This window comes from Podarcis melisellensis (genome assembly GCF_964234715.1).
Source record: "Podarcis melisellensis genome assembly, chromosome: 9".
Classification (NCBI taxonomy): Eukaryota; Metazoa; Chordata; class Lepidosauria; order Squamata; family Lacertidae; genus Podarcis; species Podarcis melisellensis.
The window spans coordinates 3,941,818-3,965,362 of NC_138541.1; the positions used below are offsets into that span (position 1 = coordinate 3,941,818).

The 23,545-nt window shown below is 46.6% G+C and overlaps 1 protein-coding gene across 3 annotated transcripts in view; it reads right to left on the reverse strand.

The window, feature by feature from the left end:
- FBXO41 (F-box protein 41) overlaps positions 1-23,545 on the reverse strand; it is a 107,584-nt gene that overhangs the window by 37,242 nt on the left and 46,797 nt on the right. For 2 of the 3 annotated variants that reach the window (XM_081924933.1, XM_081924932.1), the window contains exon 2: positions 9,526-10,540. In XM_081924933.1, coding sequence (XP_081781059.1) covers positions 9,526-10,271 — 746 coding nt within the window. In that variant the 5' untranslated portion in view covers positions 10,272-10,540. Of the gene's footprint in view, positions 1-9,525; positions 10,541-12,183; positions 12,205-23,545 lie in introns of those variants that run through there. The other variant, XM_081924934.1, reaches the window with a different exon arrangement.

Genomic DNA, 23,545 nt, shown 5'->3' on the forward strand with positions numbered 1-23,545 from the left:
AGTTATCTTCCTGTGCATTAACATCCAGTTCTTATCTTAGTTACTATTAAAACACAGAGAAATTGATAAATGAGGTGCTTAAAAAGAAGAAGAAGCTGTCTCTGTGTTGGGTTGGATCGGTTACGGTGCAGAACCCTTTCCATAATGCAGAGTCCAAAATTCTAGTCCCTGGTGTGTCCCTGCCTAATGCCAGATTGTAGTGCCAGATGTTCTTGTTATTCTAAAGCACCAAAGCTGCAGCAAGCAAAGGCTATAGCAGCCAAGACTGCTGCTTGTGGCTGGAAAGCCAAACAGGAAGTTTGTGACTGTTGCCATGGGAACAAAGGGGCAGTCCATTCTGTACTGAGCACCGGATGTTAGCTCAGTGGGTTTGTCATATGACCTGTACTGGAGGTACATGGGTGGAGTTTATTCTAACTGCTGATGAGTGCAGACATGTTTTCTCTGTACTGAAGTAAAAGACAGGAATAAAAGATGTAAATAGATTTCTGTCTGCTTCTTTCCCCTCCCTGGGGACACCAAAGGGGAGAGAGGAGCAGTTGGTGTGTTTTCCTCACAGCCTGAGGAAAATCGCCGGAACGGACCTCGCGTATGTTTTATCCTGCCGGGAGTCGCCGGAGGGAGGTCTAAAGAATTCAGCCGGTGCCTGAACAGATAGGCACATACCTCAAGACGGGCTTGAATTCTAACAGTTCTAGGGTGGAATCACAATCCAGATGTGGACTCTGCACAATTGTGGACTCCACCCTACGTGGTGGCTCCTCCACCTGCACAGCCAGACGAGCCAATCAATCAATCAGTTGATCAATCAATCAATCAATCAATCACCAAGCCGATTAATTTTGGTTTTTCTACATTTCTGTCCTAGGAGCAGTGATTTTTTTTTAAGAGAAAAAGTTTCGGTACTCATCATGAAGTTGTTACACTTTTAACATTTTAAAGGAGTTGGTTGGTGCCAATTAAAATTATTTGATTTTAATCAGATTTTAAGCTGTATTTCAGTCGATGGCTGAATTTTATGTTTTAATGTATCTATATTTTGATATTAGGGTTCCCTGAGCTTGGTTTTGGCTAGGGAGGGCAGGATATAAATAAAAATTATTATTATTATTATTATTATTATTATTATTATTATTATTATTATTATTTATTATTATTATTTGCCCTTGAATGCTCCTGGGAGGGAAAGGACTTCCAAGCAAAATGAATTGGTTTTGGGATAGGGTCACCTAGGTGTGCTTAAAGAGAGAGCCTTCGCTCTGAGAAAGGAGTTCTGGGGCTTAGACCTTGTTAGTATTTAAATAACAACAACACCTCTGTTAACAATTCCTCTCTCAGATCTACAAGTGTGTGTGAGAGTGAGAGAGAGACACATGGCGGCAGAAGAGCTGAAATGGCAAGTTCAAGTTCAGGGGGAAACCATGGAGACCAAACCCTCGGTATTTATTCCTGGCCATTGTCAATAAGAGACTAAATCGTTATCCTCGGTGTTTTCTAATAGCCAGCTGTCCATCAGCGTAATTGGCTGTTGACGAGACGTGGCAGCGGGGCTGGGGGTTGAGTGATCCTCTCATCTAAACCTCAAGAGAAAGCAAAAGGTATTATTAATATTATTAATATTTTTGTATACCTCCCTATACTTCTAGATGTTAGGGCGGTTCACAACATAAAATTACCATGTAAAAAACACAAAATAAATAATGTAAAAAACACAAAATACGGGAACGAGCCAATACTCGCCTCTCCCACAACCCATTAAAAAGGACATTGGATGTCAATTGGCCAAAGGCCTAGTTAAAAAGGAACTTTTTTTTGCATTGAATCAATTTTATAATGAATGATTTTAGAGTGTTGTTTGTGCTGTACTTTTGTACTGTTTTATTGTTGTTAGCCACCCTGAGCCCGGCTTCGGCTGGGGAGGGCGGGATATAAATAAATTATTATTATTATTATTATTATTATTATTATTATTATTATTATTATTATCTAAAGCTGTATAATGAAGGCACCAGCCAAAATTCCCTGGGTATTTATGGGGTGGAATTTCTCATTCGCAATGAAGTGTGGCTTTAAATAGGTGGGGGTGCTCAATGAACATTTTGATCTCCTGCAAAATGCAGCCCCAACTGACAATTAGTGTGTGTGTGTGTGTGTGTGTGTGTGTGTGTGTGTGTGTGTTTTGAGGGGGTGGCAGCAAAAATGTTTGCACTGTAGCTCTCACTCTGATACCTATGCAGAGGTCTTTCTGCCCTCCTTCTGAGCTGACTGCGTGATGACATCATCACCAGCAGGTGGGTATCCTTTGTGATGACATCATAGTGACCTCGTGATCGGGATTGGCTAGGAGAAAGACAGTTGTGCCGGAAACACGAGACGGAAGAAAGGCAGAATTTTTGCTCATAAAGGCAGCCTGTTCCCCTTTCAAATAAAAACAAGTATTTTTACTAAAAAAAAATTAAATTAAAACCAACTTTTGCAAACAGTGTGGCGGGTGTCAAAAACTCACAAGGAAGAAAGTCTCATTTTCTGCCAAACAACCCTTTCAACTCTGAACATTTCCAAACATTCCCTTGACGCTGCGATGGTGGGAACCTGCCTGATCCTGCAGCGTGAATTTAATTGAGAGCGAGGTGCAGATCCCATCTCCATGCAAATGCCCGTTTTAAGTAAAGATCAGGGAGGTGGGAGTTACCAGAGGGAGCTGTTTCTAAAAAGGAAGAGGCTCTCAGGCAGCCGCTGTTCTCTTGAATATTCAGACTGCCTCCCTCGGGGCCTGATCCTTCCTGATCTGTTGGAACAGCAGTAGAGAGACGCTCAGCTCCTTTGCAGCAGTTGCACCGCAAGGGCGAGAGGGGAAGGAAGAAACCGTCTCTTGCAGAGAAAGGATGCTGTGTGAATATCTATGATGTTTTCTCTCCCTTGATGTTAAAACCACATATTTGCTGTTTGGCAGAACAGTTCCTGCACAGGGAGCAGAGCCGTGGATTTTTCTGATGGAGAGTGAGCGATAGAATTGTCATTGTTCTCTTAGTTCACACACCCTCCAACATTTCTCCAATGAAAATTGTTGTTTAGTCGTTTAGTCGTTTAGTTGTGTCCGACTCTTTGTGACCCACCTGGACCAGAGCACGCCAGGCTCTCCTGTCTTCCACTGCTTCCCGCAGTTTGGTCAGACTCATGTTGGTAGCTTCAAGAACACTGTCCAACCATCTCGCCCTCTTTCATCCCCTTCTCCTTGTGCCCTCCATCTTTCCCAACATCAGGGTCTTTTCCAGGGAGTCTTCTCTTCTCATGAGGTGGCCAAAGTCTTGGAGCCTCAGCTTCAGGATCTGTCCTTCCAGTGAGCACTCAGGGCTGATTTCCTTCAGAATGGAGAGGTTGGATCTTCTTGCAGTCCATGGGACTCTCAAGAGTCTCCTCCAGCACCATAATTCAAAAGCATCAATTCTTTGGCGACCAGCCTTCTTTATGGTCCAGCTCTCACTTCCATACATCACTACAGTCATACCTCGGGTTACATACGCTTCAGGTTACAGACGCTTCAGGTTACAGACTCCACTAACCCAGAAATAGTACCTCGGGTTAAGATGTTTGCTTCAGGATGAGAACAGAAATCGTGCTCCGGCGGTGCAGCAACAGCAGGAGGCCCCATTAGCTAAAGTGGTGCTTCAGGTTAAGAACAGTTTCAGGTTAAGAACGGACCTCCGGAATGAATTAAGTACTTAACCTGAGGTACCACTTTACTGGGAAAACCCCAGCTTTAACTATACGGACCTTCTAATGAAAATAGGGACTTTCTACTCTATTATTATTATTATTATTATTATTATTATTATTATTATTATTATTCCCATCTGACTGGGTTGCCCCAGCCACTCTGGGTGGCTTCCAGCATATATAAAAACATACTAAAACATTAAACATTAAAAAAAACCTTCCCTATTCAGGGCTGCCTTCAGATGACTGTGGGGGTCAGATCACTCCATACCCTCCAACATTTCTCCGATGAAAATAGAGACGTCGTAAGGAAAAGCGGAGCATTCCAGGATCAAATCAGAAACTGCGGCAGATTCTGTAAACCTGAGACTGTCCCTGGAAAATAGGAGCACTCCTGAAAGCTGGGGAGAGTGTTCTTCACAAGTTTTGCAGGGGGCACAAAAGATAGCAGGAACTGCAAACCTTGTAGAGGACAGGATATAAGCAAGATGGTTCTGGAATCAAGGGGATTTTGCTCTCCAAAGAAGTCCTCACTGTGATGATCTTACAGATATATGCATGTTCCATGATGATGATGATGATGATGATTTATACCCTGCCCATCTGGCTGGGTTTCCCCAGCCACTCTGGGCGGCTCCCAACAGAATATTAAAACACAATAAAACATCAAACATTAAAAACTTCCCTAAACAGAGTTGCCTTCAGATATGTATATGGATATGTATTAGAATTTTTTATAATTTTGTATTGTAAAATCAAATAAAAATGTTTTCAAAAAAAGAAAAGAAAAAAAGAATTTAGATCAATCCCACCGACCCCTCCGCCATTGGTCAGAATTCTTTTTCTACAGCCAACCACCTGCCACTCACTAGGCATGGGCTAACTTTGGGTCCCTCCCCTCGCCCCGGTTTCATTGGCTAAACGGCAGGATGGATTTTGCCATAGACACAATTATTTAACTCTTGTGCTCAAGTGACTGTGGTGGGAGGTCTTGCAAATGACTTGCTTATCTAAGCATGACTCGCTATCTAACATCCATCGCATCCATGGGGTTGTGGGGAGGTTGGGAAGAAAGGGGACGTAATCTGTTCTGATCGCAGCAAAACGACGCATGAAATCCAACTTGAAAAATTAATTTAAGCCTCTGGGGGTGCCCATGCTGTTGCTTGAGGGAAATGTTGGCTGTTAGACCACAAAGGAAGAGATTCAGAATGGGGGAATGGTAGGAAATGTCTGGTCTTATTTAACGCCTGCTTTCAAAGAAGGCAGAGAAAGGCGCAAACGTCTGGGTGTTTACATCCACAGACGATACCAAACCGAGAGGCGTTGTGAAGACAAAGGAAGATCGCAGGAGGAATTGTTCAGAGGAAATTTGTGTGTGTGCATGTGTGTCTTTTGCCCACATCTGAGAATGACTTCACTCTTTGCAGATCCGAAGAAAAATGAGTTTTGCAATGCCAATCACACAGACATACACACAAAGAGAAGAAAGTCTGGAAAAGCAAACAGGGCCAGAATGAATATTTGAGCAAGCTGGAAATATCGGAGAAAATTCAGAGCGAGGTGCAATAATCCCATCTAAGAGAATGTGTGATGACTGTTTGTTTGGGCTGATACCCGAGAGAGGAGCGATACTCAGAGCGCATTGGGATCATTAAATTCCAGTCCATATTTTCTTAGGCGGGATTATTGCCTCTGATTCTCCATTTCCTCAGATTTCTTTCTACTTAAGATCATGCAAATATTAATTCCACCCCTGTGTGCCTTCCCACATTATCTGCTTTCTTCGTGAAGCCACCCGTTTCTGAGAGGGAGGCCACCCAAAAGGATTTCCCCAAGAAAAGCTGGTTGCCTTCTGCACTCCGACGCAGGTGTACTGCAGGCTCTAACTGAAAAGAATGAGGAGGCTTTTGTTGGGCAGGGAAAGCGGAAGAGAGTTTCATGCAGGCTTTGTGATGCCAAGACATTTCTCTCCCAAGACTATGAATCTGGCCCCATCCTCTTATTTTGACACCATGGGGAAATGGCAATATGATTCAATATTCTGCTTTGATTTAAAGTAGGTTTGTAGATTTTTCTACAAACTGTTTTAGTTGATATAAACCTTTCTTTTTCAACAATCAAGCAGTGCATAACTTTTATGAAATAAGTAAAATAAATAAATCAAAATCCCTCATTTAGCCTCTGTGCCAGCCAGTGTTGGATTTACGTATAAGTTAAACAAGCTATAGCTTAGGGCCCCACACTCTTGCCCCCCCCCAAAAAAAATTAAAGGAAAAAAACAACCTGGATTCACATTTCCAAAATATAAGATAAAAAACAAATAAAATAAAACCAACAGTGTTTTGTGTTGTGTAGGCTCCTATGATGTAAGTCATGGGCCTCGCCTGCTAGCCTGCTCCATAAAATATCACTGGTTTGCTCATTGCTATATCAATTACTTTGATAAAATACATATTTTGTTATGTGTAAATGGCTTTCGATTCCTATTAGGTCCATCAATTACCATGTAGCATATATTCAGCACAAAAAAACAGTGGCAATTTGTTGTTGACAAAGGACAGCTGGACATATAAAGGGCCCCATTACCTTCAGTAGCTTAGAGCCTCATCAAACCTAAATCCAGCCCTGGTGACTGCTTTAAACTTTTCTTAAAAAGAAAAACTGCTGCCTGTCACCACTCAACTAACCCTTGCCCAAGGATGGAGTCTAACTGGGTTTTCCCCCTTGATACCTGGTTTAAGAAGGTCTTGTTTCTTGTGATATCTAGAAAACTCTCTCATCCTTTACAAGTTTCCAAGAGAGAAGAAGCCAAACCTATAGACTGTGAGGCTACTTGGCGGTCATTCATGACTTATGTCAAAAGACAAACTTGTGGATGGCAATTTTCTGCAATGTATGATTTTTAGCTGGAACTGATTGTATTCCAGGACTTATTATTGACCGCTATCTTCTCCTTCCGTTAAATCATTATTTATTTCATTAAATGTATATTCCATTTGACTGTTAAAAAAAAAGAGGGCCCTCAAAGCGGTTTACAAAAAATATAAAAACTATAAAAAATCACAACTATACTTTAAAACTTAAGAAAAAGTCAAAATACTAAAACAAATTCACTTTCTAAGCATCTGGGTAGGATTGTCAACACAAGAATGGTTTTAGCAGGAGATGAAAAGAGGGGCAAGATAGGGGCTTGTCAACCTGGGAAGGTAGCCCAGCTAGGAAAATTCTGAGCCTAAACCTCCATTTAGAGCCTCAAGGCTATAAATATGTGTGAGAAAGGCTTTGGGTGTAAACCATGAGGGAAAATCTGTGCCCACTGCCTTGCGGGACATCTTCAGGAGAAGAAAAGGGTAGAAGGGAGCCCTACAGAATGGCAGATCCTGAAGCTGAGGCTCCAAGACTTTGGCCACCTCATGAGAAGAGAAGACTCCCTGGAAAAGACCCTGATGTTGGGAAAGATGGAGGGCACAAGGAGAAGGGGACGACAGAGGACGAGATGGTGGGACAGTGTTCTCGAAGCTACCAGCATGAGTTTGACCCAACTGCGGGAGGCAGTGGAAGACAGGAGGGCCTGGTGTGCTCTGGTCCAGGGGGACACCAAGAGGCGGACACAACTAAATGACTAAACAACAACGAGCCCTACAGAAATCTGGAGCGGAGTCCCTAAGGCAGTTGGATGGCGCCTTGTAGGCCTCCTTCCAGTGACTTCTGCAGCGAAGCTGGTGCCAAACGTCTTGTTCTGCTTTCCTTTGGGCCCCATCAGCATGGCGAAGAGAGGGGTCTTGCTGTCTGGGTAGCCCAGGACCTCCACCCACACTGCCCAGACTGGCGCCATTTTGGTTCTGCAAATGCAGCTGAAAAGAATACAGTGAAGGCATCAGCTTGATCTCAGCAGGCAGGGAGTTCCAACGTCCCTTAGCTACCACGCTCAGTGACTGGGTTCTTACAAATGTGGAACAGGAATTACGTGGCATTTCGCCCATTGAAGGTGAAACTCATAGGTAAACTCACCGCAACTTATTAAGAACTTTATATACTAATACTAACACCTTGAACCTGGCCCAGTAGCAGAATGGCAACCAGGGCAGATCTCCGAGCACCGGTCATGAACTTACTGACTAGCTGCATGATTTATCTCTCTGCAAAACTCCTTTCTCTGCTCTGCATCGTTTTCTAAGTCGTAGACCATATGATGCCAAACAGGCAAGCCATGGTTCATATCTGGGTCTCTCAAATATTTGTATTGCTATATGTAATTTTTTTTTATTAAAAAACCTCCCTCTGCTTGACTGATTCTAATATTGATTGTGATTTACTTTTCTATTGAACAGGTTTTTATTACAGAAGCATGCTTTTATGCTCCACAGGTTAATTTTGAGAAGTGGTGTCAAATGTTACCTTCCCGTCTTGCCATATCCTTTAACACAGGGGTGACTAACCCTTTATATTGGCTCAAGGCTCTACTTTCAGAGAGAGCCTAGGAAGCAGGATTATACCAGGTAAAACCATTAGTCCATGCTTTTTCTGTTTCCTTTGAATAGTCCAGGGGTCAGCAAGCTTTACCAGCCATGGGCTGGATCACTCCCACAAAGATCGTCTGTGGGCTGGACTGGCACAGCGCATGTCTGTGGCGCCGGAAATTGCATCTGCGCATGCCCAGAAGCTGAAAATTATGCCTGCACAAAAGCACAGTTTTCGACTTCTGGACATGTGCAGACACGATTTCTGGCGCTGCTCGACAAGTCCCTGCTCTGTGCTGCACCAGTTTAGTGCAGCGCACAGGGGACTTGCTGAGTGGGCAGCTTGGTTCACGAGCAGCTCATGGACTGGCGAAACGGTCTTCGTGGGCCACATCTGGCCCGTGGGCCACACGTTGCCGACCCCTGGAGTAGTCCAACAACATTTGGAGGGCACATCACCTGGGTTGGGAAAGGCTGGAAGGGACAATCTTGAGCTGACTGGACAAATCTAGTGCAAAGCAACTTCTGCTATTACTCTGTGTCCACGCCCCCTCCTTCCCTCCCACCCTTCCTCCTTCCTTCCACCAGCAGCGAGCCAGCAGTAAATGACACCATGCCAATTGGAGTTAACTCTTTTTTAGTACAATCAGGAGTGCAGCAACTCATCTTCAGAAGGTCTGGCACCCATGAGTCAGTTGCTGAGACTGAAGGTCTCCCCACAGCCATCTAAGTCTCCAGGGTTTCCCCCAAGCAATCTGAGACTCTGCCTGTGTGCAGCCAATCTCTCCTCCGCCCTTTTCATGCCTCTTCTGGTTCTGGGAGACCGGGGGTGGAGTGGGGAGGGGATCTGGTCTCAGCAGGAGGGGGAAATACCTGGGACTCTTCATCAGCCTGATTCATCTCTGCTTCTTGACCTGTCTCCTCCTCCGCTCCTGCCTCTGATTCTGGGCTGCTCTCTGCCACAGACTCTCCCTGCTCACTAAGCCCTGTTACCACTTCAGTTTCCGACACCTCCTCTTCCCAGTCCTCTCCCTCTGACCACTGACTGTTGTCCCACCACCATTCCCTGGGCTCTGAGCCTTCTTCCCTTGGTGGTCCCCCAACTGTTTCTTCCCACCACTCTTCTGCATCCAACCAGTCCATGACTCCCCCCTCCCCACTTCCCTTGCTGTGTTTAAACCTCTCTGCCTTCCTCAATGCTATTTCCATTTTTCTCTCCCACTACTGGCAAAATCAGAAGACGGGGTGAAGGAAGACGGATCAGGCCCATGGGCCTCAGGTTCAAACCCACCCCCTCACCTCCCGCTTTAGCAGACCCCCTGACACCACAGAAACCATCACTCACTGTTGTTTGCGGCTCAGCTCCTGCTCCTTCTGCACCAGGTCTTGCTTGAGGGAGGCCAGCATCTCCACGCTGACGTCCACCTGGCGGGACAGCTCCACAGCCCTCTCCTCCAGCTCCTGCTTCTCCCGGCTGAGCCGGATGCTCTCCTGCTTGGCCTTCTCCAGCTCCGAGCTCTTGCGGTCCAGCTCCACCTGGAGCCGGCCGACTTGGGAGGCGATCTTCTGCTCCACTTCCTCGGTCAGCTTCTCCAGCCGCTTGTCCACCTCCAGCTTCTCAAAGGCTCGGATCTTGAGGCGGGTCAGACCTTCCTCATAGGCTGCGTCGACGGCCGCCACTGCGGCGGCCGCAGCGGCAGGAGGCGTGGTGGCCGAGGTCATGGCCTTGCGGGTGAAGATCTCGGTCAGGGGGATCTCAATCTCGTGGACGTAGCGGGACGCGACGGGCGAGGAGGATGGGTCCAGCTCCTCGGTGGTGGCGGTGGCGATGAGGTCGCAGGTGAAGCGCTGCTCCTTGCCCTGGAAGGAGGTGCTCTCAAAGATGTCCCGGCGGGCTGTGGGCGTCAGGAGGGTGGTGTCGGACGCCAGGGGGAAAACGGTGGCATCGCAGATGCTGTTGGTTTTGGAGAGGACATAGAGGGTCTCGTAGGTGTGGTTGTACTCCAGGTGAGCCCGTAGGGAGGACAGGCTCCGGAATCGCTTGTGTTCCCCACAACGCGGACAGCGGTAGGGCAGGTCCAGCGAGGCCATCCCTCAGCCCGAGCCACGCTCCTGGCCACGCAGCCCTCCTCCGCAGGAATCCAGCTGCCGGGCCCCTGTCATGGTGCAGGCATGCAGGCAGCAGGAGGAGCGGGGCAGGAGTAGCAGTGGGGAAGGGGGCACGGTGGGGCGGGCGGCCAGTTCCACAAGGTCATTGCTGGTTAGGGGCAGGCTGGCAAAGGCGTGGAGGGCGAGAATCCCAGAGGGTGACCCAGAGAGGCCGCAGGAGGTCTGGTCAGCATCGGGCACAGCGGGCAGCACTGGAAGAGAGAAGAAAGTCAGCATTTTCTGGGAATTGGGGGCCTTGTTCCCTGCCCTGAGTCTCCTGAGACTGCCCCCTCCCGTCCTTGCCAACTGTAAATCTATGGTTGTCAGGGAATGGTTTGAAGACGAGGACTGGGGAGTGCATTCTATGACAGACTAGCTTCTCTCTGATGGAGAGCTGGAGGGGGGGTGAGTTGCCCCCCCATCCACAGTGTGTTCAGAAGAAGAGAGAGAGCTGAACAGCTTTGGGAGGTGTTGCCCAGTTTTGATATAGTGACAACAGAACCAGAATGGAGGGGGCAGCTAGTCGAGACGTCTCTTGAGAGCGTGGGAGACTGCCCCACTCACCAAGGACTCAGAGGTCCAAACGTATCAGAGAGCAAAGGAGTCAAAGAGAGGGGGGAACTTCCCGCTGGCGCTGAAAAAGCTTGCGGAAGCTGAAAGGAGGATTAGACGAGCCAACTGCCCTCCTTGCGGAGAGCTGCGTATTTGTGTTCACAACATGATGCTGTAATAAAAGGACTAGAAATCTATCAACTGTTAATTCTTATCTGTGAAGTTGCCGAAGGGAGGGGAGGACTCTCCATGCCTGACAGTGGTGGATCTTGGGAAGATCAGGGGAGTCTGCTGGATGAGACCCATGGTAGGGTTGCCATACGTCTGGAATTTCCCTCACGTAGCCAGGATTCGACCGTCAGATACAGTGTCCAGGCGGAAATTGCTGAAATGTCTGGAAAAATCCAGACGTGTGGCAACCCGTGTGTAGATTTTGGCGGATTTCCCCCCGGATTTTCGCTTTTTGAAAGCTGGCAGCCCTAGCCAATGGCCCACCTAGACCAGCAGTCTCTTCTTACTGTGGCCCAGAGAGGAAAACCTCTTCTTACTGTGGCTCAGAGAGAAAAACCTTCAAACACGGCCTGAAAACACTCTCCTGTCCTGCGGTTCCCAGAAACATTGCTGCCTCTGTGGTGTTCGTACGGAGCCCCCGGTCGTCTCATGGACTATTGACACAGACACCACTAATCTGCTGCCAGCAACCAGGTCCTCCCTGGTAAAATCACTTCAGTCTCAGTCAGGTTCTCAAGTAAATAAAGAAGAATGTATTTTATTTCAGACACAAACCAACTTTTACGGCATTCCAAACGTTGTTACTCTTTACCTTCTTAGTCTTATTTTATCCTGTCTCTATCTCTTCTGTTGAAATACTTTATTGTCATTTGTACAACTTGTATACAGTGAGATTACACAAGCACCCCCACTCAGCTCTCTTTGTCTTAATTTCCCTCATTTACTGACGCACACCCACCAAACCCGAAAGTCAGTTGCCCTGTTGTTATCTTTCCATTCAGCAGCCTAACAGCCCATGGATAGAAGCTGTTCTTTACCCTGTTGGTGCGACTAATCCTGCTTCTATATCTTCTGCCTGAGGGCAAAAGATCAAGAAAGTGCCGGCCAGGGTGTGAATCATCCCTGAGCATTTTCCTCGCTCTCCTGAGGCAATGTTTTTCCGCTATTTCATCCAGCGGATTCACGGGACAGCCCATAATATCTTGTGCTGTGTTCACCACCCTCTGTAGGCACTTCCTATTAGATGATGTCAAACCAGCGTACCACACTGTGATGCAGTGTGAAAGGACACCTTCTATTGTGGACCGCTAGAAGGAGATCATCACACAAGAACCAACCGCATTGTCTCTCTGTTTCCAAATGCCTTTCCCAACCAACCAACCCACTAAAACAACCCAACTATCCACACCCAAACCTCGGGCCAAACCCTTTTATAAACAGGTAGGCTCTGCCTCTGGCTTTCCTATTGGTCTACATATTAACCCTTTCTCTCCCCCTGTACAGACATTTTCAAATGAACGGGCAAACACCACAGCCTCTGACAGCAATGGCAGGGCGTATCAATAGCCTTCTCTCCTTCCACGAATGTGTCTAATTCTCTTTGAAGCCATCTAGGTTTCTCTGCCTCTTGTGGCAGGGAGTTCCGTAGAGTAACTCTGGAACTGGCTAGCTGGACAAATCTGGAAGATTTTTTTTCTCCCTTTCTGGTCTTCCCAATCTTCCATTCAGTTCCTGTGAATTACTTTTAAGACCTTACGAACGTTCGCCTGTGCCTTAGTGCAAATTTCTCCTAATATACACGTTTTCGTACGCCGATTTGCCTAACCTTCACATTGTTTGCCATGCTTTCTCCCCATATAACATGCATTATACGACATTTTTGCAAATGCATGCAATGTGAGAATGCTTCCCCCCCCCCAAAATTTTTGGTCGGAGAGCAGTGTTACAAAATTCAGGGAAGTGCTCTTTTGAAAGAATGCTTGAGTTGTCAGTTTGCATATCGCTTCCCAACATGAGAATCAGGCAGGTCCTCATGAAAAACATGAACTGAAGCAAATTTCTCCTGCATCCTTAACTGGGGAAAAGCAGAAGGGAAAGAGCTCCCTGCTTAAAACAAAATACAATTACTGCAGAGCCAACGCAGTAAACAGGAGAGCCTGCCTCTCTCAAGTCGCGTACAGTGAGGCCAGATCTTCTCCCTGTTGCTGTCAAAGTAAGCAGGATTATCAGCGCTGACCTGTGAGCTGAGGTACCTGATGGGAATAGCAAAGAGGAAGCGCGAGGGACGAGGGAAGGATGCCAAGCGAAAGCTGCAAGCCCTTTCCTTCCCAGACCTCAGACAGCTGAGTTGGCCTCCATCGCTAGTTAAGGATGTCAAGCATGCAGCGTGGATCAATCATTATTCCTGCCTGTTTGTTTTTCAATATCCCTGGAAATAGCAGGCAAGCTCTACTAGACATAAGAAGAGCCAGTGGCCTAGGACCCACGTACCCACGGGACCGCTTCTCCTGGTATGCCCCACGGAGGACCTGAAGGTCCACAAATAACAACACTTTGGAGGTCCCGAGCCTCAATGAGGTTAGATTGGTTTCAACTAGGGCCAGGGCCTTTTCAGCACTGGCCCCGACATGGTGGGACGCTCTGTCATAAGAGACCAGGGCCCTGCGGGACTTGACATCTTTCTGCAGGGCCTGCAAGATGGAGCTGTTCCACCTGGCCAGTCTGACTCTTCTGTTTCCCTCCCCTTATGGTCTTGATTTACCAGCTACTTTAAAACGGGGCTGCATTTAAAATTGCATTTTAACCTGTATTTTAAATTGGTTCCCCCCCTCTCTTTCCCCCTTTGTTTTTACTGTGATTTTATTAGTGTTAGCCGCCCTGAGCCCGGCTCTGGTTGGGGAGGGCGGGGTATAAATTATTATTATTATTATTATTATTATTATTATTATTATTATTATTATTATTATTATTTAGTCCAGCACCCTGTTCTCACTGTGGCTGCCCAGATGCCCATGATGTCAGAAAAAAAGCACAAGAGCACCTCTCCCTTCCAGGGTTTCCAGCAGCTGGAACTGAGAAGCGTTGTGGAGGCAGAGCAGAATCACCCTAGCTAGTAGCCATCAATAGCCCCCATGAATTTGTCTAGGTGGCCATCTTGTAGCAGTGAGTTCCGTAGTATCTTCCTTGTATCTGTCCCGAATCTTCCAACATTCAGGAATCCTGTTGCAGGAATCCTGTTGCAGTCTGAGCTTCAGCCCCACAGTGCAATGTAGTCCCCCTGTCTTATCGCCCCACCCCCCAAGGCTCAGCCTAGCCCTGAGTGATGGGATGGAGTGCAATTCATCATGACTGGGGCAACAAACTGCCAAACCCTGTTCTGCCCTGCCCATAGCTCTCCTGTTGACAGGCACCGGATCAATGAAAACCAGGGGTCAGCAAACATTTTCAGCAGGGGTCCGCTCCACTGTCCCTCAGACCTTGTGGGGGGCCAGACTATATTTTTTTTTGGGGGGGGGAATGAACGAATTCCTATGCCCCACAAATAACTCAGAGATGCATTTTAAATAAAAGCACACATTCTACTCGTGTAAAAACACCAGGCAGGCCCCACAAACAACCCAGAGATGCATTTTAAATAAAAGGACACATTCTACTCATGTAAAAACACACTGATTCTGGGACCATCCGTGGGCCGGATTTAGAAGGCGATTGGGCCGGATCCGGCCCCTGGGCCTTAGTTTGCCTACCCATGATGAAAACCATTTGCATTTTATTCCTCTCTCTATCTTGCAAGGCGGATTGAAGCACAAACTTGGCTTCATTTTAAAAATTCCGCCCTTGTTTCCCTTAGTTTATCCATAACCGAGTCAGGTTTTCAAACTGGCTTCCTGAAATATGCTGTTCACGGGTTTGCTTTCCTTTAAAAAAGAAAAGAAAAAACAGGCAATGCTGTCATCCGCTATTTCAATACTTAATCACCGTTATAATCATGCTACAAGATCTTCCCACCCACTTAAGGAAACCGCAAAGCTTTGAGCCATTGATAGTTAAAGAAGCGATGGACTGCAAAAGGTCTGTTATAAATTAAGTGATCTGTTTATTGGACTTTAAAAAGAACAGCTCCATTTTAGGGCTGAAGACAACCCATAAAACCCCAAGGAAAGGCAAAGAAATCCCAGCTACCAATATTACACCCATCAGGTAATAACCAACAAGTCCTGCAGTATAGCTTATATAATTGAATGCAAAAAAATCAGGATGTTGTATCCTGTAGTCAGGTAAAACTACAACCAACCCACACATGTGTTGCAGAGACCAAGGGTGGGTGGTTTTGACAAAATCTGGAGCAACACTTTAATTCTGGGCTCTGCAACTTGTTGGGTGCATCAGCAAGAGCTACAGAGATGGCAAGAGATCCAACAATGTCAGCAAAAAGAGCAAATTCCTGGGTAAAACGCGCCTGACAAAAATATACTGTGTGACCTCAGCCAGGAGGGCAGTATGAGCATAAGGACACAAGAAGACCTGCTGGATCAGGCCAGTTGTCCATCTAGTCTAGTATTCTGTTCTCACAGAGGCCAACCAGATGCCTGTTGAAGACCAGCAAGCAGGATTCGAACACAAGAGCAGCCAAACCCCTGTGTTGCAAAGAGAACGTCAACAATGTCTAGGCAACACGATGACCATAGACATATGTAATAGACAATCTTTATAGAAGCTGGGTTTATATGTTTCTCAAAAAAATATTGTTAGTAGCAGTGGCTACATTATTACATGAGCACTGATCCACAGCATTTGATATTTTCATTCATTCGAAATAAGATTGGGGCATGTACTCTTTTTCAATTCTGTTTGTATTATAGTTTATAACTTTTGTAAAGTGGTATGTGCATGCAGGTCATCGTCTGTAAAATTTTATTTTCAGTTTATGAAGCATTCTATATCCACCCACCATGCTGACGAAGAATTTTATGAAACAGTAGTCAATATCCGGAATCACTGTTCAGTGTTGGACATCATATCTGCTGAATACACAAAGCTTCACAGCTTATATTTCAATCATACAGAGTTTGGTCCCTCGCTTCATTTAAAGGCTTTCAGAGACTTTGAGACTCAAGATTTCATTTTGAACTTTTTATGCTTTGAAGGAATTCTATAAAGATTGTCTATTACGTATGTATATGGTCATCGTGTTGCCTAGACGTTGTTGACGCTCCCACTGTGGAGGCAGAACATAGACATGGCTAGTAGCCATCAACAGCCCTCTCCTCCTCCATGAATTTGTCTGTTCCTCTTTTAAAGCCGCCCAAGTTGGTACAATCACTGCTTCCAGTGGCAGGGAGTTCCGTACTTTAACTGTGTGCTGCCTGATGAAGAACTTCCTGATATCTGTCCTGACTCTCCTGGCACTCAGCATCCTTGAATGTCTGTGAGATCTAATGTTGCAACTCTCCTTCCTTGGAGGTCTTTTTAATAATAATAATAATAATAATAATAATAATAATTTTTTATTTATACCCCACCCTTCCCAGTTCAGAAAACCGGGCTCAGGGCACCTAACAACAAATTTAAAACAATTAATTGATGCAACAAAAAACAGCATAAAATACAGTATAAAACACAAATAACAATAAATTCAGAATTCAAAAATCAATTTAGGGAGAAAATTCATCCAATAAACATTAGATGATCCCCAGGGCTAGCTGGCTGAATTGGTCCTATTTGGGCCAGCAAGAAGACCAGGGGAGAATTAGCTGTGGGATCCCAGAGCTGGTAATCTTCATAAAAAGGGGAGGGAGAGGGAAGGAAGAGGAATAAAAGATCAGGCTAAGTTCAAGTTGAAAGCCAGGCGGAATAGCTCTGTCTTACAGGCCCTGTGGGAGGAAGTTAAATCCTGCAGGGCCCTGGTCTCATGGGACAGAGCATTCCACCAGGTCGGAGCCACCACTGGTGGAGGATAATCTGACTTCCTTAGGGCCTGGGACCTCTAAACTATGATTAAAAACTCTGTTTTTAAGCAGAGGTTAGATGGCCGTCTGTCATGGATGCTTTAGCTGAAATTCCTGCATTGCCAGGGGTTGAGTTACAAGTCTACAATTCTGTGGGGGAGAAAAACTTTTGTTCCTCCACCTCCTCTACATCGTGCACAATTTTACACACCTCTTATCGAGCCTTCCCCCACCAATTGCCTTTTCCCCAAGGTAGGGATGTGTATTCATTTTAGTATTACAGAGGAGTATATCCTTGATTCTCCACTTATTGGAGAGGGAAAGGTGTGTAGGATTGGGGCAGAATCAAACCTTATGGCTGCTAATCACCATGCAGAGCCTTCCAAAAAACCCCAAAGCACTCAAAAACCTTCACTTCTTCCCATTTGCAGCAACCATTAGTTCCGCTAATGTGCATTTCTGCGTTCAAAACGCAGCCTGGGAGCTACTTCTCAGACCGCAAACCCCAAAGGTCTTCTGCAAACAAACCTTTAACTGGTCTCCAAGCTAAAACAGGAGCAGGGAAGATGGGCTTCTCCAGCAAGGGAACTCACCAAGGAATAATAATGATCTGTTAACATCCAAACTATGGATTCCCTTAGCTGCTTTTCTATTATATCGGGTCGGTGACCTCAGGCCTGTGGACAAACTGTGTCTCCACCCCTGGACCCATCTACCGGGCCCTTGGGGATATCACAACCCTCACAGCCCCTGCCCCAGACCCTCCTCCTGTCCTGGCTGGAAAAAAACCACAAAATGCAGAAGTGCCTCTGGCTTACCTGGAGGACAGAGGTGTGTTCTGTAGGTATAAAGCTTCCAGAATAAACATTTCCTTGCAGCACGCCGAATTTTCTACCAATAAGAAATATATCGGAAAACACAGCTAGGATTGGCCTCGGTATCACTGGAGGCTCTCGCTCTCATTTTGAAAAGGTGTTGATCCATATTCCACAAATAATAAAAATTTAGCTGCTATACTACGCTGCACTGAAATGTTCAAATGTTTCATTGATTATCCTTAAATCTCCTCACCATAGTTGCCGCCCTCTCCTGCCCCACCACACCCTCTGAGAACCACTGGTCTGGGTCAGAGCTTTCCAAACTTTTCATGTTGGCGACAGGCTTTTTAAACGTGCGTCATTTCGCGACGCAGTAATTCAGTTTTACTAGCAAAACGGAGGTTTAAACCGGCCCCTTTCCAGTCCCAGGAAGAATGCGCAGAGTGTTTGTGCAACAAGCCTACATACACACTATGGGGCGAATGAAGGCGTCGTGACACCTGGGGCCGAGTGTCGATATGTTGGGCACATGTGCGGCACCGCTATGTACGACACATGTGCCGTATGTAGCAACGCCGCACATGCGCTGTGCATAGCGGTTTGCCGCTGGCGCCGGGACCCTCTGCTCACGGCTGGGAGGACCCTCCACATGTGGCGGCAGTGGCGCGATAGCTACTCGCGCCGCCGCAAGCCCCCGTGGGTTCCTTCTTGTCACCCCCACAGAGATGGCACCCGGGGTGCACCGTTCTTCCCCCCCCCCCGTTGCGACGCCATTGTTCACATTGCTGCTGACACACTAACGTGTCACAACACACAGTTTGGAAAGCTCTTGTCTAGGTCGATACTGTATGTAGCAGTCCAGTCCAGGGGAGTCAACTGACTCAACATCAGGAAGGACATGGGGAGGGTAAGACCCTCGGAAGGTAGTGCAGCGCTGGATTGGGGCCAATGTGTGCAGTTCCAAGTGCTAAACTGAGAAGACCCAAAATAGAGGAGATCGATTTGGGGATGCCAAATTTTTGCCTTATAAAGGGTGCCATGTTATGAAAGGTTATCAAAGTCTGCCCTTGTGTGATGGACACCCGTTCGCTAGATGGGCATCTGCCAAAGAATCTTTAGCTGTGATTCCTTCACTGTGGGTGTCGCCCTAGATCAGCGGATCTCAACCTGTGGGTCCCCAGATGTTGTTGGACTACAACTCCCATCATCCCTGAGCTCTGGCCTTGCTAGCTAGGGCTGATGGGAGTTGTTGTTCAACACATCTGGAGACCCACAGGTTGAGAAAGGCTGCCATAGATGATCCTTGCAGGGATCCTTTCAACTCGACAATTCAATGGTACTCTAAACTGACTTTAAATAAGTTTGAGTTCTTGTTATTAAATATGCCAAGAAAAAAAACACACTGAGAACTCAGACCAATGTAAGTTTCAGTAGTGGGAGTGGTCCCTACTCGCAAATCAATAGTCAATTGTAACAAAAACTAACCCATTCAACAGTGTGTATTCTGACAAGGATTACAAACTCAAATAGAGATTACAAACTCTGAGATTACAAACTCAAACTCATGAGGATATGTATAACACAATAATTCATTGCAGAATTAGAAATAAGAGTTTATGAGTAGAGATAAATTTATGTTAGTCCATAGATTCGACGTGAAGGTCTTAGTTTCAATTATTGAGCAGAAGTCAGAAGTCAATCATGGATCAGTAACCAGGACTCTGTATATTAATTCATAGTAATTGCTCCATACAACCAGGGTTTGTCTACTGTAAAGGTAAAGGTAAAGGGACCCCTGACCATTAGGTCCAGTCGTGGCCAACTCTGGGGTTGTGGCGCTCATCTCGCTTTACTGGCCGAGGGAGCCAGCATACAGCTTCCGGGTCATGTGGCCAGCAGAACTAAGCCGCTTCTGGCGAACCAGAGCAGTGCACGGAAACGCCGTTTACCTTCCCGCCTGAGTGGTACCTATTTATCTACTTGCACTTTGATGTGCTTTCGAACTGCTAGGTGGGCAGGAGCAGGGACTGAGCAACAGGAGCTCACCCCGTCGCGGTGATTCGAACCACCGACCTTCTGATCAGCAAGCCCTAGGCTCTGTAGTTTAACCCACAGTGCCACCCGTGACCCTACTTGTCTACTGTAGCTTCCCCCAATCTGGTGTTGGTCAGACGTTGGCAGGTCATCTGTCCGGCACCAGAGTGGAGAAGGTTTCTCTGCTCTAGAACTCATAGACATCCAAGATCTCAGGCCTCCTGGAGATTCTAGGACAGGGGTAGCCAACATGGTGCCCAACCCTGGTCATATTTAGACTGAAGCTCCCACGCCTGGTGGGGTTCTGCTGGGAGCTGTAGTTCAGCAGTGACCGGAGGGGGGCTACCACCCTATTCTAGGAATTCACACACCCGACCTGCTGCATGCACCCTGGTCCTGAGCAATGGGGACCCAATTGCCCAGGTGTATGGAGGAAGAGCTAAATTGTTATGCCTGGAAGAAGACAACAGGTGAAAAGGGTTGTCATGGAAATGGCTGTGAACGGCACATAGAGACAAGAAAGCGGAAAGTGGGGGGGAAACTAGGGATTTCGCTCCCCAGCAAAGAAACAAGACTCTGCCTTGATTATTCATAGAATCATCGAATTGTAGAGTTGGAAGGGACCCTAGGGTCATCTAGTCCAACCCCTGGACAAGCAGAGTTTGGACGACCACCTGTCATGTACAATCCAGTTGAGATTAATGCATCCCTGGGGGTTGGTCTACATGACCCTCGGGGTCCCTTCCAACTCTGCAGTTCTGTGATTCCTGCATTGATCAGGACCTTGACAGATTAGAGAACTGGGCCAAAGCAAACAAGATGAATTTTAACAGGGAGAAATGTAAAGTATTGCACTTGGGGAAAAATAATGAGAGGCACAATTACAAGATGGGTGACACCTGGCTTGAGAGCAGTACATGTGAAAAGGATCTAGGAGTCTTGGTTGATCACAAACTTGACATGAGCCAACAGTGTGACGCGGCAGCTAAAAAAGCCAATGCAATTCTGGGCTGCATCAATAGGAGTATAGCATCTAGATCAAGGGAAGTAATAGTGCCACTGTATTCTGCTCTGGTCAGACCTCACCTGGAGTACTGTGTCCAGTTCTGGGCACCACAGTTCAAGAAGGACACTGACAAACTGGAACGTGTCCAGAGGAGGGCAACCAAAATGGTCAAAGGCCTGGAAACGATGCCTTATGAGGAACGGCTAAGGGAGCTGGGCATGTTTAGCCTGGAGAAGAGGAGGTTAAGGGGTGATATGATAGCCATGTTCCAATATATAAAAGGATGTCACATAGAGGAGGGAGAAAGGTTGTTTTCTGCTGCTCCAGAGAAGCGGACACGGAGCAATGGATCCAAACTACAAGAAAGAAGATTCCACCTAAACATTAGGAAGAACTTCCTGACAGTAAGAGCTGTTCGACAGTGGAATTTGCGTCCAAGGAGTGTGGTGGAGTCTCCTTCTTTGGAGGTCTTTAAGCAGAGGCTTGACAACCATATGTCAGGAGTGCTCTGATGGTGTTTCCTGCTTGGCAGGGGGTTGGACTCGATGGCCCTTGTGGTCTCTTCCAACTCTATGATTCTATCCTTGGAGGAAAAGATTGGATATAAATTAATTCTCCGTTCTGACCCGTAGTCTTCTCAAGGGGCTTCTAGCAGAGTAGGGTCTCTTCTGCTACTTGATCCTTTTTGCTGGGGAAATTGGGGTCCAAATGGGCTTGGGGATCTCCTGCTGGTCTTGGCCTTTAAAGCCCTACAGGACCGCCTCTCCTGGTGTGCCCCGCAGAGGACCTTATTGTCCATGAATAATTACAGTTTAGAGATCCCGGGCTCTAAGGAAGTCAGACTATCCTCCACCAGGGCCACGGCCATTTCAGCAATGGCTCCGACCTGGTGGAATGCTCTGTCCCAGGAGACCAGGGCCCTGCAGGACTTAACCTCCTTGCATTGGGCCTGTAAGACAGAGCTATTCCGCCTGGCCTTTAATTTGAATTCAACCTGATCTTTTATTTCCCTTCTCTTCCCTCCCCTTTTGTGAAGATTAGCCGCTCTGAGACCCCACAGCTAATTCTCCCCTGGCCTCCCTGCTGGCCCAAGTAGGACCAATTCAGCCAGCTAGCCCTGGGGATTATCTAATGCTTTTTTTCCTAAACTGATTTTTGAATTTTATTGTTATTCATGTTTTTATACTGTGTTTTATGCTGCTTTTACAATTACATAAGTGCTTTAAATTTGTTGTTAGCGCCCTGAGCCCGGTTTTTGAACCAGGAAGGGTGGGGTATAAAAACTATTATTATTATTATTATTATTATTAGGCAGGCACTGGGTCATCGCTGCAAACCATACCGAGTCTGACCATCAGTCTCATTGGTCGCAGTGAGAGTGGCAGCATTTGTTATGCAATTTTTCTCATTGCAGTCAATGGAGCTAAAATTAAAGTAGGGGAGGGGCTGTAGCTCTCAGTGGTAGAGCTGGGCTTTGCATGCAGCTAGTCCTGAGCGAGGTCATTCGAACCTCCGGCTAACAGGATGTCATGTAATAATAATAATAAATTTTATTTATACCCCGCCCTCCCCGGCCAAAGCCGGTGTTCAGGTAGGCTAACATCAATAAAATTTCAGTAAAAACATAATAAAGAAAAGAAAAAGGAAAAAACCAAATTAAAATACAGGTTAAAATGCAATTTAAAATACAGCCTTATTTTAAAAGTCAAAACCATCAGGGGAGGCAAACATAAGGGTCAGATTGAGTCCAAACCAAAGGCCAGGCGGAACAGCTCCATCCTGCAGGCCCTGTGGAAGGAGATCAAGTCCCTCAGGGCCCTAGTCTCTTGTGACAGAGCGTTCCACCAAGTTGGGGCCAGTACTGAAAAGGCCCTGGCTGTGGAAGCACAGCTGTGGAAAGACCTCACCGTCAGCCGGAGAATAAAAACGTAATGCCAAGCTGCTGGATCAGGACCATGGCCCATCTATTCCAGCATCCTGACCTTGCAGTCGCCAACCAGATGCCTGTGGGAAACTCACAAGCAGGATTCGAACACAGGAGCAACTCTGCTCTCCTGTGGTTTCCAGCAGCTGGTATTCAGAAGCATTGCTGGCCCCGACTGTGGAGGCAGAGCTGAGCCATTGTGTCTAGTAGCCTCTGATAGTCCTCTCCTCTCCCATAAATTCATCTAATCCTCTTTTAAAGCCATCATTGCCCCTTGTGGCAGGGAGTTCCATAGTCTAACTATGCACAGTGTGAAGGACTTTCCTTCATCTGCCCTGAATATTCCGGCATTGAGCTTCACAAGTTCCAGAGCAGAGAAACCCTGGTGGTATGGAGCAATTACTCTGAATTAATATACGGAGACTTCATAAATGTTTCTTTGCATGCCGAGTGTGCCCTACATTCACGCATTTGTGATCTGACGGCTGATTTTCCAATGCTGCTGGCATGTTTGATGCCAGCATGCTCATTTGAGATGTTGAAAGATCTTTGCAAATATGAGCTTTCTCTTTTATGAAGGCCTGATGGACGTTTGCCTCGTGTATGCTTTAACTGAATAATGGGCCCAGTGGTCCTCAGTCAGAGAAAACAATTCCTTCTGGGCACCAGTGAGAGAGTTTTAGCCAGCAACACTTACTGTGGAAGATAAGAAAGAGGATAGAATTGTAGAGTTGGAAGGGACCCCCAGAGGCATCTAGTCCAACCCCCTGCAATGCAGGAAACTCAGCTCAAGCATCCATGACAGAGGGCCATCTAACCTCTGCTTAAAAACCTCCCAGGAAGGAGACTCCACCTCCCACCGAAGGAGACCTTTCCACCCTCAACAACAACAACAACAACAACAACAACAATTTATTATTTCT